Genomic DNA, 25,821 nt, shown 5'->3' on the forward strand with positions numbered 1-25,821 from the left:
TGTGGCTTTGAGGTCTTCTATGCTCAAGATACATCCAGTGTCTCAGACCACTTCCTGTTGCCTGCAGGTCAAGATGTAGAACTCTCAGCTCCTTCTCCAGCACCATGTCTGCCTGCATGCCACCATTGCCCACCATGATGATAGTGGACTAATCCTCTGAAAATGTAAGCCATCCCGATTAAGTGTTTTTTTTTTTTTTAACATTTATAAGAGTTGCTGTGCTCATGCTGTCTCTTTGCAGCAATAGAAACCCTAAGTAAGACATCATCTATTGGCCAATAAATCTCAATTTTACATCCCCATCTAGAGCTTTCTTCAGAATCTCAGAGTTCTTTTTGTAGCTACCTACTCACATCTCTGCTCACATACCCAACAGACAGCTCAACCTCAGCCACCAGATGCGAATGCTTTAAAAATATTTATCTCATTTATCTGTGCATGTGCATATACGTGCCTGTGTGTATGCATACGAGTGCCTACAGAGGTCAGAATAGGGCACTGGATTCCTAGGAACTGGAGTGACAGGTGGTTGTGAGCCACACCAGATGTGGGTGCTGGGAACTAAACATCAGTCCTCCTCCAGAGTAGCAAGGACTCTCTCAGCAAGCTAAAGCAGCTGAGCCATCTTTCCAGCCCCAGACTGGAACTCTTCATCTCCCTGCACCAAATCTCTTCCCTACAGTGTTCTCTAATTTCACTAATGGCTCCTCCATCCTCCCAAACCATAGTTCACCTTGGCTCTTGTTCTGTTCACATTTCACACCCAAGATGTGGAGTTACATTTTGGTTCTAACCAAAATCTGTACTATATATACCCTCCGACCACTTTTCACCATCTGTCAGGACCATCCCCATGTGAATTCCTGCAGCAGCTCCTCTGGGCGTTCTCTTGGACTACCCCCACCCTGGAAAGGCCCTTTCGTCACAGAAGCAGAATGGTTCTTTTATTTCCTTCATCCTTCCTCCCTTCAATTTCTTTCTTTCAGTAGGGTCTAACTAGGTAGTCTTGGGTAGCCTGGAGCTCACTATATAGGCCAAGCTGGCCTTGAACTCACATAGATCTGCCTGACTGCCTTCCAAATTTTGTAATTAAAAATTGGCATCGCCATGCCCAGTTCCTTATATTTCCTTATTTTATTTTATTTTATTTTTTTAGACGGGGTCTTCCCATATAACTCAGGTTGACTTAGCCTTTGAGTGCTGGAAGTATGAGCCACTATTCTAGCCATCAGAGTGATTCTTTCAAAGCATAGCCATGTCATGAAACACTTCTGCTTACATTCTATTCTCATATTATGTTATGACGGTGTGAGGCTCTGATGGATCAGCCCACTCCCCAACCCCATCTTATATGTTTCTCTTACTCTGCACCTGACACAGTGTCCTCCTGAATATTTCAACACACTGCCTATTCCTGCCTTATACGGCCTTTGCATTCGCTCTATGCTCTGCCTGGAGTACACTCCACAGAAGTTATCTATATAGCTGATTTCCTTGACTCAGTTTCACCTTTTGACAAGGTCTATCTGACTATTTATATCTGCACTCCTTCAGACAACAAGACCTTAGGTGGGAGCCACACCATCACCTAAGAGAAAACAAAACTCCACCCCATGCTTCCTCCCTGTCTCCCCCAAATGCACTCAATCACCTTACCATGCTTACCCATTTTAGCATGTATTTTTTTTATCATGGCATATATTTATTATGTTTACTGCTGTGTGTGTATGTGTATGTGTTATGGAAAGGCAATCTGGAGCTTTGTGCCTGTAGGCCAGTGCTCTGCCACTGAGCTGTAGCCCAGCTCGGTGCCATTGATTCTCAGCTCTCCTCTGGATGGATAAGGTCTGTAGGGTTTTGTTTTTGTTTTAGGTAAGAGCTCACACTAGCTAGGTGGTGATGATTCTCCTGTTAGCAGGCAGGGCCACCATGGCCATGTAAGTTTCATGAGAGCGTGGACCTTAGTCAGCTTACTCACTATTGTTCCCCAAGGTCCTAAAACAGAGTCTGGCACATGGTCAACACTTTTTAAAAAGTGGTTGAGCAAATGATGAAGCTATTAAGTTTTAGAAGTGAGCAGAGATGAATGAATGCCAATGGTAACAGGAGAAAGTGGACTCTTACATCATCAATGGAGAAGGCCTGGACCAAACTTACTGCACATCCCAGGAACTTCACAGGACTCAGAAAGGTGTCTAGATGCTGATCAAGAAAGTCAGAGTTCTTAGGAATCCTCCTCATATTACAGCTCTGGGGGACTTCCTCTCCCACTTCTAGTAATATCTCAGGATAACACAGAGCATTTCAGAGTGGGGCATTAGACCGAGCTGGCAGTTCCCTGATGAAAATGGGGAGGATGCTAAGATGTGTTCTAAATGTGGAGGTCCTGCAGACTTTCCCATTAGGCCCTAGAATTCGGGAAGATAGGCGCTGTCCTCTCCAGACAGAGTAACAGAAGAGTCTTGTCACACAGGAAGCTGATAGCTCAAGATAAAGAAGTTAGAGACGCACAGATACTGGAAGTTATTAATTAAACTCTTAAACAAACCATCAGAGACACAGAGATCCAAACACCAAAAGAGAAAGGAAGGGGAGAAACTCCAGGGAGGGGAAAACGTCAAGATGCCATTAGCAATGCCTGACCTGTGAACAAGAGACTGAAGGCAGGGAGGGTTTAGAGCACAGAGACAGGGGAGCTCTTCGCCATCAGACACCCGCCTCCCCAGCCACAGACTCAGCAGGGAAGACTGAGCTACCCGAAAGGAAAGCAAAAGAGATGGGAAACAGGATAGGAAATGAGACATTTGTTACCTATTTAAAGATGCTGGGGTCGGGCGGTGGTGGCGCACGCCTTTAATCCCAGCACTCGGGAGGCAGAGCCAGGCGGATATCTGTGAGTTCGAGGCCAGCCTGGGCTACCAAGTGAGTTCCAGGAAAGGCGCAAAGCTACACAGAGAAACCCTGTCTCGAAAAACCAAAAAAAAAAAAAAAAAAGATGCTGGGGATCAAGCCCAGGGCTTCATGCAAGCTAGTAAGAGATCTGCAGAGCTATACTCTAGCCACTAAAAAATAGGATTTTGAAGATCGAGTCTAGGAGAAGCAATGTCTGAACATAGGAAAGGGAGTGGAGAGTCAGCACCAGCCTCCAGGTCACCTGTCCTGCAGCTGGCCGAGCAGAGAAAAGGCCTGTGGAGAAAAAGGCCACTTCCAAGCAGACGCAGCGTGGCCTCAGGAAGTGAAATCCATGCTAGCTTTTAGCTGCCATTCACCTCCTCAGTGGGGCACCTTCGTGCAGTGCGCGGCTTGCACAGTTATAACAGCAACCTTGATACTCTGTCGCTATCTAGGAGGCGAGGACCTGGATTTCACAACTGAAAAGGCCCAGCAAGCACCCAGACCAATGGATGAAAACAGCCATGTCCAAGATTATCATTATGAAATTTCACAACTTTGGGGATAAAGGGATGATTCTATAGCTTCTAGGGAGAAGCAAGACAAAGGGAACGCTTGGAAAATCAGAAACCAGAAAGGCTTCCAATACCTCAGTAGTAACCTTGGACATTAAAAAGCCATAGAGACGCTTCCACAGAAGTTAAACAGAGCCACTGTATGACCTAGCAATTTCACTCCTAAGGTCTATGCCCATGAGAACAGAATATGCACATTCAAAAACAAACTATAAACAAATGTTCCTGGTATAACCCCAAGAGCCAAAAACCAAAACCCCAGAGGCCCAAGAACTGATAAATGGATAAGTGAAATACAGATTACCAATATATAGATAACTCAGTCATAAGAAAGGAATGGACAACTAATATACGTCAAAATGTAAGTGAGTCCTGAAAACACTACAGTGAGCGAAAGAAACCAGATACAAAGGCCACCTCTTATAAAATCCCATTTATATCAAAGTCTGGATGGGCACATCCTAACAGACAGGAAGCAGAGCGGCAGATGCTAGGGGATAGAGTGAGGAAAGAGGGAATGAGTACTGACAGGGCTACAGCTTCTTTTGAAAACGTCATAAAATTAGACAGTGGTGATGATTGCACAACTTGGTGGATTAACCAAACCACCAAGCTGTGATATCCGAAGTGTGTGATGTGTGGTCTATGTTTCCTTTTCTTTTCCTTTTCCTTTCCTTTCCTTTCCTTTCTTTCTTTCTTTCTTTTTTTTAGATAGGATTTCATATACTCCAGGTTGGCTTGAACTTGTTATGTAACTGAGGATGACCTTGACTTAAAATTCCTCTGATTAGGGCTGGAGAGATGGCTCAGAGGTTAAGAGCACTGACTATTCTTCCAGAGGACCTGAGTTCAATTCCCAGCAATCACATGGTGGCTCACAACCATCTGTAATGAGATTTGGCGCCCTCTTCTGACATGCAGACAGAATGCTGTATAAATAATAAATACATAAATCTGGGAAAAAGAAAAGATTCTTCTGCCTCTACCTGCCAAGGTCTGGTATTGCAGACCTGTGCCGCCATGCCTCCTTTTCTGTGGTGTGGGGCATTGATACTACATGCACATGCTTGGCAAGAACTCTAACAAAATGACCCTCAACTTTAGCTTGGCACCTCAATTTTTAAAAAAAGACAGTGGTCTCTATGTCTCAAGTTAGAGAGTTTCCTCTAATCTGGTGACCTTTAAAGAGCGAGAGGACTAAAAACTTAACCTCTGAAGTCTCCAACTCCTAAATGTCTTCAAAATGATTTTCCTCAGCAAAGTCCATATCAAGTACGAGGGCTAAATGCAAACATTTTCAGACATGGAATACCCGGATTATGTACCGTCATGCAGTCTTTCCAGGAAACTACCGCTGGAGGAGGGCTCAGTGGCAGAGTGTTTACTTAGCTAAAGGTGGACCCTGGGTCAGAGACCCAGCACTAAGGAAGAAGTAAGAAGACAGAACACAGTTGTCAGGATACTGTGCGGAGAGTGAGAGGCTTTGAACACCCAGTCCTAACCGGGACATTTACATAAACTCTTCCCAAGGCTCAAGGACCTATGAGGAAGAGGAGGGAGAAAGACTGTCAGAGCCAGAGGTGATGGCCGACTCCAAGACATCAACGTCTTCCAGATACAACAGGGCTGAGACACATGAACTCACAGAGACTGTGACAGCACACACACAGACCATGACAGCACACACAGACCATGACAGCACACACAGACCATCACAGCACACACAGACCATCACAGCACACACAAACCATCACAGCACACACAGACCATCACAGCACACACAGACCATCACAGCACACACAGACTGTGACAGCACACACAGACCATCACAGCACACACAGACCGTGACAGCACACACAGACCATCACAGCACACACAGACTGTGACAGCACACACAGACCATCACAGCACACACAGACCGTGACAGCACACACAGACCGTGACAGCACACACAGACCATCACAGCACACACAGACCATCACAGCACACACAGACCGTGACAGAACACACTGACCCTGTGATAGCTCCCCCCCTCCCCAGGTTCAAGCTAGACAAAACCCAGCCCTGGGAAGGGGAAGTGGACACAAAGTCCCACTCTAACCAAGAAGCTATTTTAAATGGTACCTGCCAGGGAAGGGAAAGTCAATTTTCTCCAGTGGGGTGCCACTGGGTCTATCAACCACACCTCAGGCCTCACGCTCTGCCTAGCAGCCCAAGTTCCAGGCAGAACCTGCAGACATTGCTGGTGCCATCTCATGCGGAGTGGGCTTCCTGAATAGGAGCTTTTCTTAACGTTACAAGAAGGCCACACAAATCATGAACACTAACAGATTGTCCTGCCCCAAGGGTTCTCTCCTAACACAAACAGAAAGAGGTGCCCAAAGAACTCTTTCCCTTCCCTTAAACACGAAACTTAGACTTCCTTGATATAACTTCATCTAAATGAGAGAGGGTTGATATCTGGTGACCTATGAACTTGGTTGATTGCTACAGAGACTGATAACATGAAAGAGTTGCTGGTTGCATAAAAGGGAAGCCTTTTGTTGGGTTTTGGCTGTGTCCCATTCGGTTACCTGAAGTTCTGATTACTGCCACCAGAGGGCACTATTGAAAAGCAAAACGCCCTGGGCAGTACTTCCATGGTCAAGGCTGCTGAGGGAAAGGCTAGAGTTCAAAGTCGGGGCAAGCGGTGGAAATTTGCATGCGTTCTGAGCAGAGCGGGCAACTGCAGGTGGCTCTAACAGGCAAATTTGAGACAGAGCCTGAAGGATTCCTTTGAGGCGTTGGTGCCACAGAAGGAGCCTTTTGCCTCTCCTGGGTGGGGGATGGGCTTATTATGGGTGCACCTGCAGGGTGTAGAATGGCAAGGGCTGCTCTTCATCCTTATTCTTTATGACAGAGGGTCTGCATTGAAGATCGCTGGGTGTCTATGTCCTTGTCCAAGAAGGGGACCTTCACTCGGGAACACAAGGAACCCTGGCAGCAAGGTCTGGCTCGAGGCTGCGGGGCTGGCAGGTTGGTGGGGACCAAAGAGGAGTAAGGTCTTGGGGAGAACTCCAGTTAGACAAACTGGTCACACACGGGAGGGTGGTGCTGCAGTGCGTGCTAACTCTCTCCAAAGGAAGAGCCAGAGACTGGAGGGAGGCTGGGCTTGGAGACAGGGGCCCGGATGCACACTTCACTTCTCTGGACTTCAAAGTCCTCAGATTAGAAGAAGTACATAAAAGTATACAGGGGACAAGTTGTAGTCCTAGCCACTCAGAAGAGCCGAGGCAGGAGGATTGCAAGTTCAAGGCCTGCCTGGGTTTTAGAGTTCAAGAACAGCCTAGGCAACTTAGTGAGACTCTCAAAAGAAAAGGTAAAGAGGGTAGGGGTCTAGCTTAGGGGCAGAGTGTGTGCCTAGCATGTTCAATACACACACACACACACACACACACACACACACACACACACACACACACACACACGGCAGACAGGGGACAGTATCCACTCTTGTTATTGCTGTTGTTACTGATTCCCTTGAACACAACCTTAAAAGCCAGGCCTCTTTATTGGAGCTAAAACCAGAAAGTTTTTTGCTTAATGTTCCATTTCTCACTGTTTGCTTTGAGATGAAGGTTTGCAGCGTCTGGCTGCCCTGGCTGTCTGGACTGAAGTGATCCTCCGCACTCAGCTTCCTCGGTAGTGAGAGCTATAAACAAGCTTTGAGTAATGTAGTCATGGAATGAGTACATTTTGGGTAAGGAACACACGTGGGCTGTAAGGGGAGACAGACATACCTTTGAATTCAAGTGTGGCATGGATCCCTTAGGGGATAGAGGAAATTTTTATGTAAACTCAATTTAAGAACCATTTGTTTTACTATAATGGAAATCTCTCACAGTTTTTTTTTTCTGCTTATATATTTAAATTATTAGGCAGAATCTTACCTAGGACATAGTCCATAACAAGCTCTACGTTAACGTTCATATCGATAGCAGTTGGATCAAACACACAAAGATCCTCAACTAAGTACTTGTTAATGTACTGTGAAGAAAGAACAAAAGAAAAGTTATGTGATCACCCAGCAGAAACACAGAGCCCAGCCCCCTAGCTTCCACAATCCCACACAGGAACGTTCTCAACAGGCAGAATGGATCTCTGCTTGGGAATCAGAGTAACTGTAGCTTCCTAAAAGGAATTTGATAACGTTCCTTCTGTTACTATTGTGTGGAACACTTTAAAAAGTATTGGTATTAACTCTTCTTTGAAGATCTGGTAGAATTCTGCATTGAAATCATCTGGTCCTGGGCTTTTTTTGATTGGGAGACTTTTAATGACTGTTTCTATTTCCTTAGGTGTTATTGGTCTATTTAAATAGTTTATCTGGTCTTGATTTAACTTAGGTATGTGGTGCCTATCCAGAAAATTGTCCATTTCTTTTAGATTTTCCAATGTTGTGGAGTACAGGTTTTTGAAGTATGATCTGATGATTCTCTGGATTTCCTCGTTGTCTGTTGTTACGTCTCCCTTTTCATTTCTGATTTTGCTAATTTGGGTGCTCTCTCTCTGCCTTTTGATGCCTCAACTGAATGTACCAGGCTTTGCTGACTCCCCATGGGAGACCTTGCCTTGGAGGAGGTGGGAATGGAGGATAGATTGGGGAGGGAGACTGTGGGGGGGGGGAGGAGGGAGGATAGGGGAATCTGAGGTTGATATGTAAAATGAATAGAAAATCTCGTAATAAAAAAAATCACTACATACAACCCACTACAATACTAAACATATATGATAAAAGAATAAACATGTGAAGAACTAAAAAAAAAAAATGGATCGCTGCTGTTGGATGTCAAGATCATGGTTAGCTTTGAGGTATGTGTTTTGGGGACAGGGCTTGTGAGAAAGTATACAAAACATGGGCTTTTGAGATGTCACTTGTGTTGTCTGTGAACACAGAGGTGGGTCATGAGGGTCTTTCCTTTGAGAAGGTTCTTGCATCTTGTATACCTGTGAGTTCTGCTGTTATAATTTGTATACCAAAAATTAAAAAAAAAACACCCCAAAACTCACAAAAGACACTCCAAACTCACAAAAAACACCCCAAACTCACAAAAAGACACCCCAGACTCACAAAAGTCACCCCAAACTCACAAAAAGACACCCCAAACTCACAAAAGTCACCCCAAACTCACAAAAAGACACCCCAAACTCACAAAAAGACACCCCAAACTCACAAAAAGACACTCCAAACTCACAAAAAGACACCCCAAACTCACAAAAAGACACCCCAAACTCACAAAAAGACACTCCAAACTCACAAAAAGACACCCCAAACTCACAAAAGTCACCCCAAACTCACAAAAAGACACCCCAAACTCACAAGTCACCCCAAACTCACAAAAGACACCCCAAACTCACAAAGACACCCCAAACTCACAAAAAGATACCCCAAACTCACAAAAAGCCACCTCCAAACTCACAAAAAGCCACCCCAAACTCACAAAAGTCACCCCAAACTCACAAAAAGACACCCCAAACTCACAAAGTCACCCCAAACTCACAAAAAGACACCCCAAACTCACAAAGGTCACCCCAAACTCACAAACTTCCACTTTTCCCACTCTTCCAAGTCACTGGAAGTTTCTATCTCCTGCTGAGAGAACAAGATAGATCCTTTCAGGATGTCGTGCACAAGGACCACGTTGGCGTCTATATCCTGGGAACCGATGTCTGAAGAGAGCATCACGTCCTGGCGAGATCTGTGCTCATAGAGCAGCAGAGACACAAAGTCCATGGAAGTGAGGAGCTGGAGGCACTCCCGAAGCTCCTGCAGCATGACCCGGAAGAAGAGGACGCCTGCCCGCGTGACTTCTCCTGCCTTTTCCATCTCTGCAATTACACACGCGCTGACTGTAGAGGTTATTCTCTTACAGGAGTCCGAGGATATTAAAGTAAACTATTTCTTCAAGCAAAAGAGATTCATGTCCCACCATCTCAAGAAATTTTAGTTTCTCTAATCATGAAATAAAAAAGCAAAATAGAATTATATCTGATGTATCATTTAGGGATTAAAAATTTAAGGGAGCCAGGCAGTGGTGGCGCACGCCTTTAATCCCAGCACTCGGGAGGCAGAGCCAGGCGGATCTCTGTGAGTTCGAGGCCAGCCTGGTCTACAGAGTGAGTTCCAGGAAAGGCACCAAAGCTACACAGAGAAACCCTGTCTCGAAAAACCAAAAAAAAAAAAAAAAAATTGAAGGGAAAAAAACCAATCCAAAAATCTGAGTTTTATAGTTAGGGCTTAGTTTAAAGACTTTCTCCATTACTAATTATATTGTCCTTTGAATATATACATACATACGTATATACATATATATATACATGTATATATATACATATATATATAGATAGATAGATATAGATATTCTTTTATGGGAATAGGGTCAATCCCTACTTCTTTGATGAGACCTGGAATTAAAGGAATGAGTACTTAGTCTTGTTGGGCCTGGTACTGCAGGCTTATAATCCCAGCTATGTGGAAGGCTGAGGCCGGGAGTTATGAGTTCAAGGTCTTCCATGAACTTTATAGTAAGCTCAAGGCCAGCTTGGACAATGTAGTGAGACTTTGTCTCAAAGTAAAAATGAAAAATAGGGCTAGGGATAGAGCTTAGCGGAGAGTACCTGCCTTGTCTCTGGGGTTAATCCCCAGGGCTTCGAATAAAAGCTGCTTGATCTCAGAATCTGCACATACCTGACACTTGCAGGGCTTGTGTCTTCTTTCTTCCCTTCCCCCTCCCTCCTTTATTTTCTTTCTCATCTTAAGTGATCCTCCTGCATCAGCCTCTGCAGTAGCTGGGATCACAGGCCGGTGTCGCCACACTTGGTCTTTGTCCTTCTACACACTCTATGTTACAGCTATAGGTCATTCCACTTAATCCCACCCTTGTTCCTGTAAATCTGTCCAGTTCATTCTCGCTGAGAGTTTTTCATGCGCTTTCTTCTCACCCACTCTCTAAGATGATATTGTGCTAAGGGTAGCCTAGGGTACACAGTACAAAGGGTAGCCTAGGGTGCACAGTACAAAGGGTAGCCTAGGGTGCACAGTACAAAGGGTAGCCTAGGGTACACAGTACAAAGGGTAGCCTAGGGTACACAGTACAAAGGGTAGCCTAGAGTACATAGAGTTCCAAGAACCAGGGGACTGGGCTTGGCCCAGCCAGTGGCTTGGTATTGAAACTTGGAAATTCACTTTAGCTTTGTAGGTTTTAGCTCTTTAATCTGTAAAACAAGATGTTCAAATTATTTGATGCTGTGAAAAATTGTGGAAAAAAACAGCCAAAACCAAGTTTGAGTCCAGCTTTTCCCATCTGTTGTTTATTTTTACTGACTCACTTTCTGTGCCTGTGAAATGGGTTACCACTATTGCCCTCATAAGTGTATGGCGAAGGCAATGAACGTGCAGATTTGACACGTTTCACAGCAGATGGGTCCTCTTACCTTCTAACTGTAAGGTCCTAACTGAGATGGTGGTGTGTTTGCCCTTTGCTGGGTTATAGAGCATACATACCCACCAGGGTAAGCCTGCCCAAAGGGATTCTTTTCACATGGAAAGATCTCCATAGTGAAATGATCAACTCTGGAAACTACATCCTTCATCTCAGTGTCTATGATTTCCTCCAAGCAAACCATGAATCCAGACTGTTAGCATATCCACAATACCTATGACCTCGTTTTTCTTGATTTCTCCAGATAATTCGCCCAGTATTTCATCGCAGGCATTTTGGATCATCTTCGTCATTTTCTGTAGATCTTTGTATTCTTGATACATCAACATCCTAGTCTGGCCGATGTTAACATCGAGGACTCCCATAGCCTCTCTTGTTCTTTGGCGAAGTGGAATTACAATGTGGGTTTCTCCACTGCTAGAAGCCAAGATAACTTCTGAAGTGTCTGTGCACTTAAAGAGAAAATCTCTGAAACCAAACCAAACAAGCACGGGTCTGTCACACATCAGCCTGCTTACAGCATCCACCAAGTTGAATTACTCCCTTATGCCCGCCTCGCCCAAGTGCGCCCGCCTTGCCCCAATGCGCCCGCCATCGTTCTATCATTTGCCTAGGGTGCTGTACCCATCACTTTCACGTGACTGTCCTTTGGCTTGACTCAGTTGGATGCTTCTCTTCATGAACATCCCTTCAGCAGAGAGCCTTCCCTGACAAGATCACCTGAGGTAGCAGCCCCAGGTTGGTCTGCATCATGAGACTTCTCTTTACTGGCTGACCGCTGGTGGTCATACTTATCTGGTTAGTTGTTTTTTGTTTTTGTTTTTGTTTTTGTTTTAATGTACTGATAGTCTAAAATGTGTTAGATGAATGCTGGAAGGTTCCCTAGAAGCAGAGCCTCAGACAATAAGCAGATGCTTATGAGGAAGTGCTCCCTGGAGAAACCAGGGGACTGAGGAAGCATGGGCAGATAAGGGGAAGCTAAGTGCGTGCAGATCCAGCCTGCCCAGCCTGGTCCCCAGGAGGAGATCTGGGATGTCAACTGTACCAAAGACTAAGTCTTCTTCTAAGGCAAGCGGGGGCTTTTGCATCCTAGCCCTAGTCTGTCATTGGCTGTCAATGGTGTGTGGTGGGGGGTCTGGGATGGGGGAGTTCAGGGAAATCCTGGGTAGCTCCTAAGGGGCTCAAATCACTTCAGAGTGTTTCCTTAGAGAAAGTTTCCCTGCAGCAAAGCTGTAGCAGTGGCTACAGCATCTGGCCGGAGAGAGGCATGCTGGGGATCTGGGCAGCGGGGCTGCAACACCCGCTTCAGTGAGAGACTGAGATTTTCATGGAAATGTAGAGGCTGCTTCCTTCTCTAGTGAGGCAGGCACATCTCTTTTAGACATGCTGCCTCTCCTGTTGGTGCCTGCGATGAGAAGAATGCATGCCTTCTAACGATCATAGAACTAGAGCAAAGGAAGTGTTGTCTGGAAAATTTAAAAAATAATAAATGGGCTCTTAGAGCACGTGCGCTAAGAAAGGCAGAAGCTGTGTCTTCAGCTCTGTGATCACACCAGTCAGGTGGACCAGATGTGTCTTATACCTGAAGATGCTCGACTTCCTCGAAATGGTTGGGGGTTCTGTATGGATTTCTGTTAGACCGAGATACTCTGTGACCATCATTTTGCGTAAAACATAGTCTTCCTGAAAAAGAGAAGAGATCTCATCTGAAAACAGTAATTGGACTTTTGGAGCTGGATAAAGAGAGAAAAACTAGGTAAGTTTAGATGAGTTCTGGCTTTAAGGATATTGACATTGTACATCTTCTGAGCCATTAAAGAATAATATTCCAAAAGTGAAAAATTTCAAAAGAATAAGATTATTTCTGTATCTGAAAAAGCTGTGTGTTTGTTTTTTTCTTGTTGTTTGTTTTGTTTTGAGACAGGGTTTTGCTAAGTAACCCTGGCTGGTGTGGAACTCCCTATGTAGACCGGGCTGGCCTCGGACTCATAACGATCACTTTGTCTCTGCCTCCTGAGTACAAGGATTAGAAGCATGTGCCACCACACCTGGCTAAGCTGTGTGTTTATAGTGTTTCTCATATTAGAATGTGCATTTGCAGGCCTGCTATGGTAGTGCATGCCTGTAATCCCCAGCACTTGGGAGGTGGAGATGGGAGGACCATAAATTAAGGTTAGTCTTGGTTACACAGTGAATTCCAAGCCAGCCCAGGTAAGATGTTATCGCAATAAACAACAACAAAAAGCATTGTAAAACATTCATAAAGTATGTAAAAGCTTATGGAAAATAAGTGCAATAAAAAATATTCAATAAGGTCATTGTCCCTACTACTTCGCTATATCTATTCTTGTCAAGGTTCTGAGTGAGTCATTTTCGAATCTATTGGTCAAATACTGGGCATCGTCTACTGTTTGGCAACATTTTATTTGTTGAACATTCACATTTTTATAAGAGACAGGGTCTTACTATATTACTTTGGTTGGGACTAGCTATGTAGACCAGGCTGGCCTTGAACTCATGAAGATCCACCCGTCTCTGCCTTTCCAGTGCTGGAACTAAAGGTGTGTGTCACCACACTGGGCACTTCTTTTTTTTTCTTTTTCAGATTTATTTTTATTTTTAATTATGTGTATCTATGTGTGGGTATGTACCTTTGAGTGAAAGTGCCTTCAGAGGCCAGAGGCATCAGAACCCCTGAAGCTGGAGTTACAGGTGACTGTGAGTCATCCGATGTGGGTTCTAGGAATTGAACCCCTGTCCTCTGCAAGAGCAGGGTGTGCCCCTAACCACAGAGTCATCTCTCCAGCATAACACTCACTTCTTGTGGCTTTTAGGACCCGACTCCCCCCTCTCCCCCATTCTCCTCCTTCCTCACCAACATTCTTCTTCATTCTCTGCGAACATCTTTGTTTCCCGGACTTCTAAGCAGTTTTCAACCTTTAGGACACATCTTAGATGTAAGTTGCAACCCATCAAATGTAGGAGGAGGTACATAAAATTTTCATCATTGATTCAAAATCAAAATGAATGGAGATGTTTCCAGCAGCCTTTGCCCATGTTCCATCATGTGACACACAATATGTGCACCATGTCATGCCATACAACACCAAGGAACACCACCTGAAACACCTCGGCTCAGATTCAAGACTACTGTGCTATTATTAACTGCCATGTTTTCATTATATACACAAACTAATCTGCTCTTACAAACATAATGCTTTAATTGGGGAAAGAAAGAATATTTATTTATGTATTTATGATTTATTCTTCTCTCATACATTACACCCCAACCGAGTTTCCCCTCCCTCCTCTCTCCCTGCCCCTCCCCACCACCTTCCCTTTCCCCGATCCACTCCTCCTCCATTTCCCTTCAGAAAAGGACAGGTCTCCCAGGATATCAACCAAACATGGCATATCAAGGTGCAATAAGACTAGGCACCTCCCCTAATACTAAGGTTGGATGAAGCAACCTAGTAGGAGGGAAAGGGTCCTAAAAGCAGGCAAAAGGGTCAGAGACAACCCCACTCCCATTGTTAGGAGTCCCACAAGAAGACCAAGCTATACAACCATAGGAGCAGAGGGCTTAGTTCAGATCCATGCAGGTTCCCTGATTGTCGGTTCAGTCTCAGTGAGCCCCTAGGAACCCTGGTTAGTTGATTCTGTGGGTTTCCTTATGGTGGCTTTGACCCTCCTCCTGCCTCCTGCTCTCCTGCAGGGTTCCCTAAGCTCCACCTAATGTTTGGCTGTGGATCTCTGCTCCTATCAGTTGCTAAATGAAGCCTCTCTGATGACAATTATGCTAGTCTCCTGTCTACAAGTATAGCATAGTATCATTTTAATTAATTAATTAATCACTTTATTGCCAGTCACGTTTGGTTCTATCTTAGGCCTCTGGGCTGTCTAGCCTCTGGTTCCTGGCCCTCCACACAGTGTCAGAGGAAGGCGCCCTCTCACGGCATGGTTCTCAAGCTGGACCTTGGTCACCCACACAAGTTCTGCAGCACCTTGACCCCAGCAGCCTTGCAGGCAGGACAAATTGTAGGTTCAAGATTTTGTGGCTGGGTTGATGTCCCAGTCTCTCCACTGGAAGCCTTGCCTGGTTACAGGAGATGGCCAGTACAGGCTCTGTATCCCCCATTAATAGGAGTCTTAGCTAGGGTCACCCCCATAGATTCCTGGAAGTTTCCGTTATACTAGGTTTCTACGTCACCCTGAAATGCCCCTCCCCAGTTCCGGTCATCTTCCCAGTACTCTCTCTTCATCCCATTCCCACCTGACCCATCCTATTCCCGTCCCCACCCACCTCCAGTCCACTCTAGACATCTATTCTATTTCCCCTTCCCAGGGAGATTCATGCATCTCCCCCACCACACACACACACACACACACACACACACACACACACACACACACACACACAAAACCTTGAGACCTCCTTGTTACTTAGCTTCTCTGAGTCTGTGATTGTAGCATGATTATCCCTTCCTTTCCAGCTAATATCCACTTATAAGTGAGTACAGATCATGTTTGTCTTTCTAGGTCTAGGTTACCTCACTCAGGATGATTTTTTTCTAGTTCCACCCATTTGTCTGCAGATTTCATGATGTTATGATTATTTTTTAAAACAACTGAGTAAAACCTTCTGTAAATATACCACATTTTCTTTATCTATTTTCCCCCTAAGTATCTCACTTGCCTTATGGAGAAAGTCTGTCCTGGATCTGGTCATACTGGAGACCAGCTAAATTCTCCCTCACTGTCTTGCTCATCCACAAACGTGTGTGTGCAGGTTATGTGTGCCACACGTGTGGAGATCAGAAGACAAGTCTCAGTAGTTGGATCCGGGGATTGAACTCGTCACACCTGTAAAAAAGTGTCTGTGTGCTCTGAACCAGCTCCCCAGCCGACTCTTGCTCCTTCTTCATTTGGTTCAAAGATACTCTTTTTTGCCTAAGGCCATTTGTAATAGATTCTTCTTATGTGAAACTGAGAGTTTTGAGTTGGGGTCATAATTTTGTTGTGCTTTTTGTGTGTGTGGTTCTGAGATCTAACCCAGAGCCTTGAGCTTCCTGGCAAGTGATCTACCACTGAGCCACATCCCTGATGATAGGACTCTGAAGTATTAACAAGACACTAATATTTAATAACTGTATAACATTGAAAAGTTATGTTTTCAATGTTGCCTACCTGTTCAGAGCTAGGTTCAATAAAGAACGTGGTGATGGAGGCGATGCCGGATGTGACACTGAAGAGCCACCTGATGCCAGTGATGACCGTGTGCAGGATGTGCTCCCTGCTGTGGACGTGGTGATAGGCATTGCTGAAGGCCTTGGCAACACCCTGTGAAGACAGACAACTCAACTTGCGTTTTTTTAAACTGCAAAGTGGTCAGTAATAACTGTCTCTTAAGTTTATGACCAACAAATTACTTAAAAATCAGTTCTCAAAAGTACTCTGAGATTCTGTTAGGCAAAAAAGGATCATCAAGACATCAAAAGTGTAGAGAGGCCCATATAACTTTCTATGCTTTGCAACAGATATGTGTTGTCCGAAGAAGATAAACTTAGAAAGGAAAAGCCCTATTATTATTATTATTATTATTATTATTATTATTATTATTTTGTTGTTTTTTTTTTGTTTTTTTCGAGACAGGGTTTCTCTGTGTAGCTTTGCGCCTTTCCTGGAACTCACTTGGTAGCCCAGGCTGGCCTCGAACTCACAGAGATCCGCCTGCCTCTGCCTCCCGAGTGCTGGGATTAAAGGCGTGCGCCACCATCGCCCGGCCTATTATTATTATTATTATTATTATTATTATTATTATTATTATTGAGACAGGTTTTCATTATGTGGCCCTGCCTGCCTAGCCTAGAACTTGCTGTGTGGACCAGGATAACCTTGAATGCACAGAGATACACCTACCAATCCACCAATTCCTAGAATTAACCTGACTCCCAATATTAATTTTTTTTATATGTATGGCCTTTACCATCAGGTCAACAGAACAGAATATGTCTGGTTTCAAGATCTACAAATGCTAGTTACACAGTCTTCCTATAAGCATAAGACTGTTCCACAGAGAAGTCCATAATACCAGTTGTAACCTTTTCAAAAAACCCTAGGAACCACAAATTCTTCAAAATCACACACACACACACACACACACACACACACACACACACACCAACATATGTGGGAGAGACAGACACAGAGATCAGATTCAAGAAAGGGAGATAGATAGATGATAGATAGATAGATAGATTGATTGATTAAAATCATCTAATGGTAACCCAGGAGTTCAATTTCTAGGACTAATGGCCTAATTTATAATCATTTGGGCATGCTCACTAATAAGACTGTAAGTAGCTAATTTACTGACAGTTCCATACTCTACCATTTGCTTCCTGATACCTTTGTCTCATCTTCATTTGACATGAGGTGAAAGGGGAAGCAAAGCACAAAGCACAAAGCAACCCACACACAGAGCACAGACACAGCAAGCTCCTGACTTGCTACAGTCCACAGACTGTTGTGAGATACGTGTACCCTGGGTGAAGACGCATTTGCTGTGATGGGGGTTAATAAAGAGCGGAATGGTCAATAGCTAGGCAGGAAGTATAGGTGGTATTTCTGGGGACAGAGAGGACTCTGGGAAGGAGAAAGGCTAAGGAAGAGGAGAAAAGCTAGTTAGGAACAAGCCAAAGCTATAGGCTGAGCTTTCATAATTAATTAATAAGTCTCTGTCTCGTTATTTGTGAGCTGGAGGCCCAAAGAAAAATCTGAATCCAGCCTAGAGACTCCAATATCCACATAAGACTTTTTTTGTAAGAAAATGGTCTCTCGGGCAGCTCAGTGTGTAGAGATGGGTCTCTTTTAAGAGGCTTTGCTGTGCAGCAGAGCACTTGAGCAGCTGGAATGCTGGGTAAAAATGCCTGCTGCATCATAGACTGAGCAGCTTCCCAGAGCTGGGGTAGTAAAGGCACTGGCATGAGGTTAGGCTCTCAGGGAATTGAATGGGGGTAGAGGAGCCAGCTGCCAGAGCCGTGCAGCGGCTGGGGTGGCCGGTTGATGTTTGTCTCATGGTCAGGGAACGCTGCAGGTGCTCAGAAAGCCAGGTCCAGACACACAAAACTCTAAAAAGGTACAATATGCTTAAAGATGTGCTTAGATGCTGAAGAAAGAAAAGAAAATAGATATGCATGGTCATAGAGAAAATAGTTTAAAAGTAATAAATTAAAGTCTTTAAAGAGAGAGTAAAATAATATGAAAAGAATAACAACTGCTGAGAGACATTGGATTATGGAAACTGCTAAATTAAACCAACGTATACATTTTAAGAATGTCTTAACTTCAAAATGGAAGTCAGAAAATATTTTGTGTTGGGGAAGAGGTTATGCCTTTGTTTCCACAGGAATCGAAAGTTATGGTTCCCTTCAAAATTAATAAGGATCAGATTTGATTGTGGAGACCTCCTGAAAATCTTGGCTACAGACACGAGGGAAAAACAACAAGAAAGACTACAAGACACTGTAAGCTGATCCCTTGATATGGGAACAACTCTGAGACAGGATGAGACATGATAAACCTTGTTGGCTACAGAGTCTTTATGACTTATTATTGCATGCCATCCTTTCATATGGCATGAATAGAGATTTATATTACAGTTTGGTTATGCAATCCAAACGGACTTATAAAGTTGACAGATGGCTTTTGCCTGCTCAACATATAACAAAAAAATCATCTTTAGCTGACTTGTGTACACTGCACATTCCATACTTGCATTAATACAGATATATATGTTACTTTTAAAAGTTTGTGGGTTTTTTTTTTCAGAAAAAAGGACCAAACACAAATAAAGACAATTATCCCAAGTGACCCAGCCTCTCAGAATGCCTCTGTTGCAGTTTCCTCAAAATTCTGCATCCAGAACAACTTCAAAGCTGCTAGCTGAGAGATCCAGTCTCACAGACTACTCTATCCAGGACTTCAAGTAAGCTCTGAACTTTCTCATTAAACAGAGACTGGACCACAAATGTTACAGCTAGGTTTCCCAGGACTTGATCATTATCCCAATTTTCTCAGGGTTCCCTAAAGTTGTCATCACCCTCAGACAATAGTAAGAAGTCTAGAGAAGATGATGTCCACATTCCTAAGAGGTGGCATAGGTAGTTTTTGGTCATTTGTTAAAGTATGGATGTTTGTCATTGTTAGGGGGATTGGTTACAAGTTGTTATTGATCATGGTCAGAAAAAAAACTAAACAAACGAGATTAGATTCAGGGATCTCTTTCTGAAGGGAAGAAAGGAGAGATATAATATAGAAAGAATAAAAGGGTAGATTAGTAAATCTACATTTAAACTAAAAAAACAACTATTAATCTAAAATATTTTCATTGATATGGGGTTTTGTATGTTGATACAAATTTAAGGTTGTTTTTGTTATACTGTGTATATGTTTCTATTCTTGTTTTAGACATTGTACCTGTGCAGCTCAATTTAAAATGTAATGTAAAGTTCTAGTCCTTGAAAGCTATTTAGGATAATTGAGAAATATAGGTTAGTAGTTAGTTATCTCTAATAATTAAACTTGTAGTCATGCTAGGTATGTTTTCAAGATTGAACAGAGATATATTTTAGATAAATAGGTGGTCTTCAAACACTTCAGAGACCTACAGAATATGGCATTTAAGATGTTTTAATAACCTAAGGCTTTTCATGACAGTGAGACACGTCTGCTCCTGGCAGCACCAATTTACTTAAAGAAAGGGATGATGGGAATCAAAGAACCTCCATATGGTATTTGCTTTTATTGTGCTTTTATTTTAAAGTTAGCCACTGGGCAAGAAACTGCCCTTGCCTTGACTGCTGACAGTATGCTGTCTAAACTGGACAAGCAGAACACAAAAGAAAGCAATGTTGAACTTTGCCAAGACAAGGTAGCACAGTCCTTCAAAATTCCCACTTCACAGAGAACTCTGTCAGATATTCTAAGTCCACAGGTCAAAGATGGATGCCCCAACATTACAGATGAACCTTGGGTGACTGTCCAGGCAGCCAGATGTCTATGTCATTTCTTAGTTTAGGAAGTTGCTTGCTCTGCACTTCCTGTTACTCAGGTAACATTATATCCTTCTCAGGTCTCTGGAGGGGTTGAAGACAAGATAGTTGTAGTTATAGTTTTCCTTGTTACCAAATTCATAAAAGAAACTTACATATGAGATATAAAGTTTATAAGGTTAGGAAACATAGAAGCTGAAGCCAGCCTGGTCTACAGAGTGAGTTCCAGGACAGCCAGGGCCACACAGAGGAACCCTGTCTCAAAAAACCAAACAAAGAAACATAGGCGCTTAAGCTGTTTATCTAAGAAGGTGTTTTAAGGTCTGAAAAGATATTTTTATGATGGTAATACAAATAGTGATTGAAAATGGTTTAGGTCTAAAACTTTGGACTCACTGAGATAGGATAGATAGTACAGTACTTTCTCTGAATTTGCCAGATACAAATGAACTGGATATTGTAAATATAATTCTTACCTGATAACGGTTCTTATTGTATATAGTTTTACTATGTTAGAGTTAAAAACTCTTCCTCTTTATTTAGACAACACCTGATAATTGTCCTTACTGTATATAGTTTTACTATGTTAGAGGTAAAACCTTTTCTTTTTATTTGGACAAAAAGGGGGAAATGTTGTGGGATATTTGTACACTGTGAAGATGATAAATAGGTTGATTTAAGTTATAAGAGCTAGTTAGGAACAAGCCTAAGCTACAGGCTGAGATTTCATAATTAATTAGTTAATAAGTCTCTGTGTCATTATGTGAGCTGGCAGCCTGAAGAAACATCAGACTACAATGGACCACAGCCTCCATGGCTTTAAATCTATAGCTTCATTGCAGTCTCTACCCATAAAATTAGAGCTAGATGTTCTAGCTATTTCTCAGTCTGAAATGTGCCTATCATTTTCGTGATCTAATTTGAAAACAAGAATTCTCAAGAAATATTTGGGCTTCTTCATTTTCATCAGAAGTTACAACACTCAACAGGAGCTGTGAGGATGCGTATCACACCTCTTGTGGAAAGAACAAAGGAACGGATAGGGAGCACTATTAATAAAAACAGACATATCCCTTTGTCCTAGCTTCGTTTTTGCTACTGTGAAAAAAAATCATGACACAACTCAGGAAAGAAAGGGTTAACTCCAAATTGTAGTGCATTACTTCAGGGAAGTCAAGGCAGGAATTTAAAGCATCTAAAAGAGTGCTTCTTGACCCATGGGTCGAGACCCCTTTGACAAATCTCTATCTCCAAAAGTATTTACATTATGATTCATAACGGTAGCAAAGTAAGTTATGAAGTAACAATGAAAATAATTTTATTGTTGGGGGTCACCACAGCATGAGGGTCATGGCGTTAGGAAGGTTGAGAACTTCTGAGAAAGCATCACAGGCACAGTCAGGAGTAGAAAGAGAACAGATTAAGGCTCTTTGCTCACTTGCTTCTATGCTCAGGCAGCTTTTTCCTACCACTGTTCGGGACCCCTCTGCCTTTGAGTGGTGCTGCCCAAAACAGGTTGGGTCTTCCCACATCATTAAGTATCAAGATAACAGTCCCCCACCCAGACATACCCAGAGGCTAACCTAATCTACACAAGTCCCCATGAAGACTCTCTTCCCAGGCATTCCAGGTTGTATCAAGTTAACAGTTAAAGCTAACCCACACACCCTTCTACATTTTCGTTCCTATTCTGTGGGTCTCAGTGGTTTGGTCATTGGTTCTGCACAAAGCATCAGTTTCTGTTCCTATGCTTCATGCCAGGAGACACATATGAACAATATTCCCAGAGAGGCTCAGGCATGGATGTGTCCAAGTCTTTCCATAAATTATCGGGAACATGTCAAAAGGCTGATCCATAAAAAGAAAAAAAAAAACCAGAACAAGCATGATGCTGCTGTCTACATACAGCTCTACTCTCCTTATCTGCTTCTGGGTTTGACTTCGAAGACATCTAGACAGAGAAGCTGCCGACTACTGCTCTTGTAGACTTCTAACTTACCTGATAGAATTTGATCTCATGATGTAGGAAGATGTTTACTTCATGGGGATCTCGAAGAGTGTCAATTGCCAGGACCCCAAAGATCCTCATATATGCATCATGAAGAGGCAGAGCCAGGAATGAACCATGACGCTCACTCTTCCTGCGGGAACTATTCCAGAAGAAGATGTTCCCATGGTGCTGAACTTGAGGGACATGGATTGGCTTGCCTTCATCCACTACTGTAAAACTGTTGAAAAGTGGATACAAGGATAGGGAAAAGTGGCAGGCTTTAGACTAAACCATAGAGAAAACAAAATATAGTCTCCTACGATTCTAAGCAATATATGTAGGAGAGGTGAATCGGGTAATATCAGTTTAGAGGGTCTGACTTGTTAAGATTTGAAAAAAATCATTACAGAGCTAGAAGTGTGGTTCAAAGGTAGAGTGCTTGTGTGGCATGTGTGAGGCACCCAGTTCCATCTCCAGTACTGCAAAAGAGAAACAGAGACAAGGAGACAACCCTTGATCTTCGAGGAAATAGATATGGACCAGATGCTGGGGCTACAAGGTATGGAGCCGACATGGTAAAGCCGAGCCCCTAAACAGTGAAGCATTTCCAGAGTGAGGTCTAGAAATGATCTGGTAAAACCAATTAGGATCATGGGGCTTGAGAGATGGACTAGCAGTTAAGAGCACTGTTTCTCTTGCAGAGGACCTAGGTTCGATTTCCAGAACCCACGTGGTGGCTCATAACTGACAATAACTCTAGTTCCAGGGGACCTGACATCCTCTTCTGGCCTCTGCAGACACCAGGCATGCAAGTGGTACACAGACATACATGCCAGCAAAACATCCATACACACAAAATAAATTAATTGATAAAATACAACAACAACAAAAACCATTTAGGACTGGAAGCCCATCTGGTTCCATTCTGGAAGCACTGGTTGCTTAGAGACAGTTCTCTCTTGAGCAAATCACCGAGGTTCAATGCTTGCTTACTTCAGAAGGGAAAATACTATTTTAGAAAGATGTAACCAGAGCCAGGCATGATGGCACACACCTGTAATCCAGCACTTGGAAGGTAGAGGCAGGAGGATCAGGAGTTCAAGGCCAGCCTTGACCCCATAATGAGTTGGAGGCCAGCCTGAAGTCCATGAGTTCCTATCTTTAAAACGAATAGAAAGAAACCGACTCTTCAACAAGTTCTTACCTGATTCCTTTCATGTCCCTGTAGAGCACTTTGTTCAGTACAAAGGGAGCATCATCTAGGGTACAAGCCACATTCCTCAAGAGAACATCCCCTCTCTCTGGCAGGAAGAGGTTTTCTTCTAAGAGGGAAATGTGAGCACTGATCTTCTTATTTCCATGAGCTTCAGCATCCTGTGGCAAAATATTTCTGATCATGGATTTGCATTTGTCAGTGGCTACAAAGATCCCCTAATTCCTTTGCTAACCTATTTGGGAATCTAGCACCAATGATTTCATTGAATAAGTGACAGAGATTACCAATCATGGGCAGAGGGGAAAAAGGCAGATACCACACTGCCCTTCAAACCTGAATTTAGTCAGTGGAATGGGTGTCTTATGTTTAGTTAGACTGCTTTACTGAAAACAAACACAACCCAAACAAAATAAAACCTCTTAACTCTAATCCAATTTAAAGGTTCAAAACTTTGATCCCTTGGAACCACAATCTTAGTTGGAGGTGAGGGACTTCAGCAAAGAGCACTGATTTCAGAGGGTTCCAGCGAGGGGATGCCTGCGTTCTACTCACCTTTCACCATCTAAACATGAGTGTGAAAACAAAGTTCCCGAGGATTTGTTTTAGGTTTTAAAAAGATTTCTTTATTTTTATGTTCTGTGTATGGGTGTGCTACATGTGCATGCCTGGTGCCAGCAGAGAACATTAGATCTCCTGGAACTAGAGTTACAAGTGACTGTGAGTCACCATGGGGGTGCCAGGAATTGAAGGTGGGTCCCCTCTGCAAGTGCAACAAGTGTACTTAACAGCTGAACCATTTTCCCAGCCTCAAAGAATTCTTAACAGCCTGGATCTGATCAGGGACATATCAGGAAAGTTTCTTGGAGACTAAGACTGTAGACTTTCTGTTCTAAAATTTGCATATAAAGATTAGGTTTCAGTGTGGCATTCATCAAAGTTTGCTTTCCTTTCGTTTTTTTGAGATAGGGTTTCCTTGTATAACAGTCCTAGCTGTCCTGGGACTCGCTTTGTAGGCCAGGCTGGCCTCAAACTCACAGAGATCCACCTGCCTCTGCCTCCCGAGTGCTGGGATTAAAGGCGTGCGCCGCCACCGCCCGGCAAAGTTTGCTTTTGTTGTTTCTTCTTCCCCCCTTCTTTTCTCTCCCTTGTCCCCCCACTGCACAGCCTCCTTTCTGTTTTCATGTCACATGGGACCCTTTGGGCTCCCCTCTCTCAACACCTCTTGTTCCCTTCTCGTTTAGTTTCATAGTCTGTACTCATCCTTATCCCCTGCTGTTCTTGATTGTCAAGGTGACTACATCTCAAACTAATCAAAGCAGAAGCCACTGGGCACACCTGTGAAGAATTTTTCTTGATTGAATTATTTGAGATCCACCCTAAATCTGGATCTTTTTTTGGGGAGGAGAGATCTAGCTTAGATCTGGGCCACACCTTCTGGTGGCAGCCTATATACAGGGCGTGGGAGAACAAAGCATTGCTCTTTGCCTGCTTGCCCTCACTATGTAGTTCTGGCTAACCTGAAAGGTTTCCTGAACCAGTATGAAAGCCACTTGGTGAAAGGAGAAAATTGTCCCCACAAATTGTCTGTTCACCTCTACACACATTCCTAGCATGCTCCCCAATAATAAAAATAAAATTTAAACAAAAATTCTTTTTTGATGGGTAAATTGTTCCTCAATCATCATGCAAAGTAAATGTAGCTTGCACTGTTGTATATCTCCCTACTGGCATTTTTCATTATCATTCTATTATCTAGTCTTGGCATATGAGAATCTCAGAACAAATAAGTTTCCAGGTCATCATTTCCATATCTTTCTGTCTTGCTCCAATCATCCCGGGTTTATCTCACTTAGCTTGCTTTATTTGTATGTATTTTTTAAATAATTTATTTAACGTGCATTGGTATAACAGTGTCAGATCTCCAGGAACTGACAGACAGTTACAGAGTCACAGACAGTTGTGAGCTGCCATGTGGGTGCTGGGAATTGAACCCGGGTCCTCTCAAAGAGCAGTCAGTGCTCTTAACCACTGAGCCATCTCTACAGCCCATATGTATTTTTTTTTCTAAGACAGAACTTTATGTAGCCCAGCCTGGCCTAAAATTCAGTTTGTAGCCAAGGATGATTTTTAAATTCTGATTATCTTGGGTCTACCTTCTGAGATTTGAGATTGCAAGTATGCGCCACTCATATCTGGTTAACAAAGAGCTGGGGATTGAACCCAGAGCTTCATACATGCTAGGCATGCTAGCAATTGAACTCCATCTCTAGCCCCTTACTTAGGCTTGAGTCATTTATAATTTTTTTGTAATAAATGAATCATCTTTAGTATCACTCAATGATTTTTTTCAGCATTCAGTGATTTTTTTCAAGCAAATTTTGTGTTCCTCTTATGCAGCCATTGAATATGACATACTGTGAGAAAACATTTCCTTTTATAGTACTTTAGAAAGCATACCTGGAGCCGGGTGGTGGTGGTGCATGCCTTTAATCCCAGCACTCGGGAGGCAGAGCCAGGCAGATTCTCTGTGAGTTCAAAGCCAGCCTGGTCTACAGAGCGAGTTCCAGGGCAGGCTCCAAACCTACAGAGAGACCCTGTTTCGAAAAAACAAAAC

The 25,821-nt window shown here is 43.3% G+C and overlaps 1 protein-coding gene across 5 annotated transcripts in view; it reads right to left on the reverse strand.

The window, feature by feature from the left end:
* The window catches only part of Efcab5 (EF-hand calcium binding domain 5), a 133,953-nt gene that overhangs the window by 7,962 nt on the left and 100,170 nt on the right, over positions 1–25,821 (reverse strand). For all 5 annotated transcript variants that reach the window (XM_076577575.1, XM_076577577.1, XM_076577576.1 and 2 more), the window contains exons 16-22: positions 23,196–23,365; positions 22,001–22,229; positions 16,136–16,288; positions 12,531–12,631; positions 11,163–11,416; positions 9,049–9,335; positions 7,397–7,493 (exon numbers count right to left, since the gene is read on the reverse strand). In XM_076577575.1, the coding sequence (XP_076433690.1) occupies positions 7,397–7,493; positions 9,049–9,335; positions 11,163–11,416; positions 12,531–12,631; positions 16,136–16,288; positions 22,001–22,229; positions 23,196–23,365 (1,291 nt within the window). The remainder of the gene's footprint in view (positions 1–7,396; positions 7,494–9,048; positions 9,336–11,162; positions 11,417–12,530; positions 12,632–16,135; positions 16,289–22,000; positions 22,230–23,195; positions 23,366–25,821) is intronic.

This window comes from Peromyscus maniculatus, chromosome 8 (assembly GCF_049852395.1).
Source record: "Peromyscus maniculatus bairdii isolate BWxNUB_F1_BW_parent chromosome 8, HU_Pman_BW_mat_3.1, whole genome shotgun sequence".
Taxonomy (NCBI): Eukaryota; Metazoa; Chordata; class Mammalia; order Rodentia; family Cricetidae; genus Peromyscus; species Peromyscus maniculatus.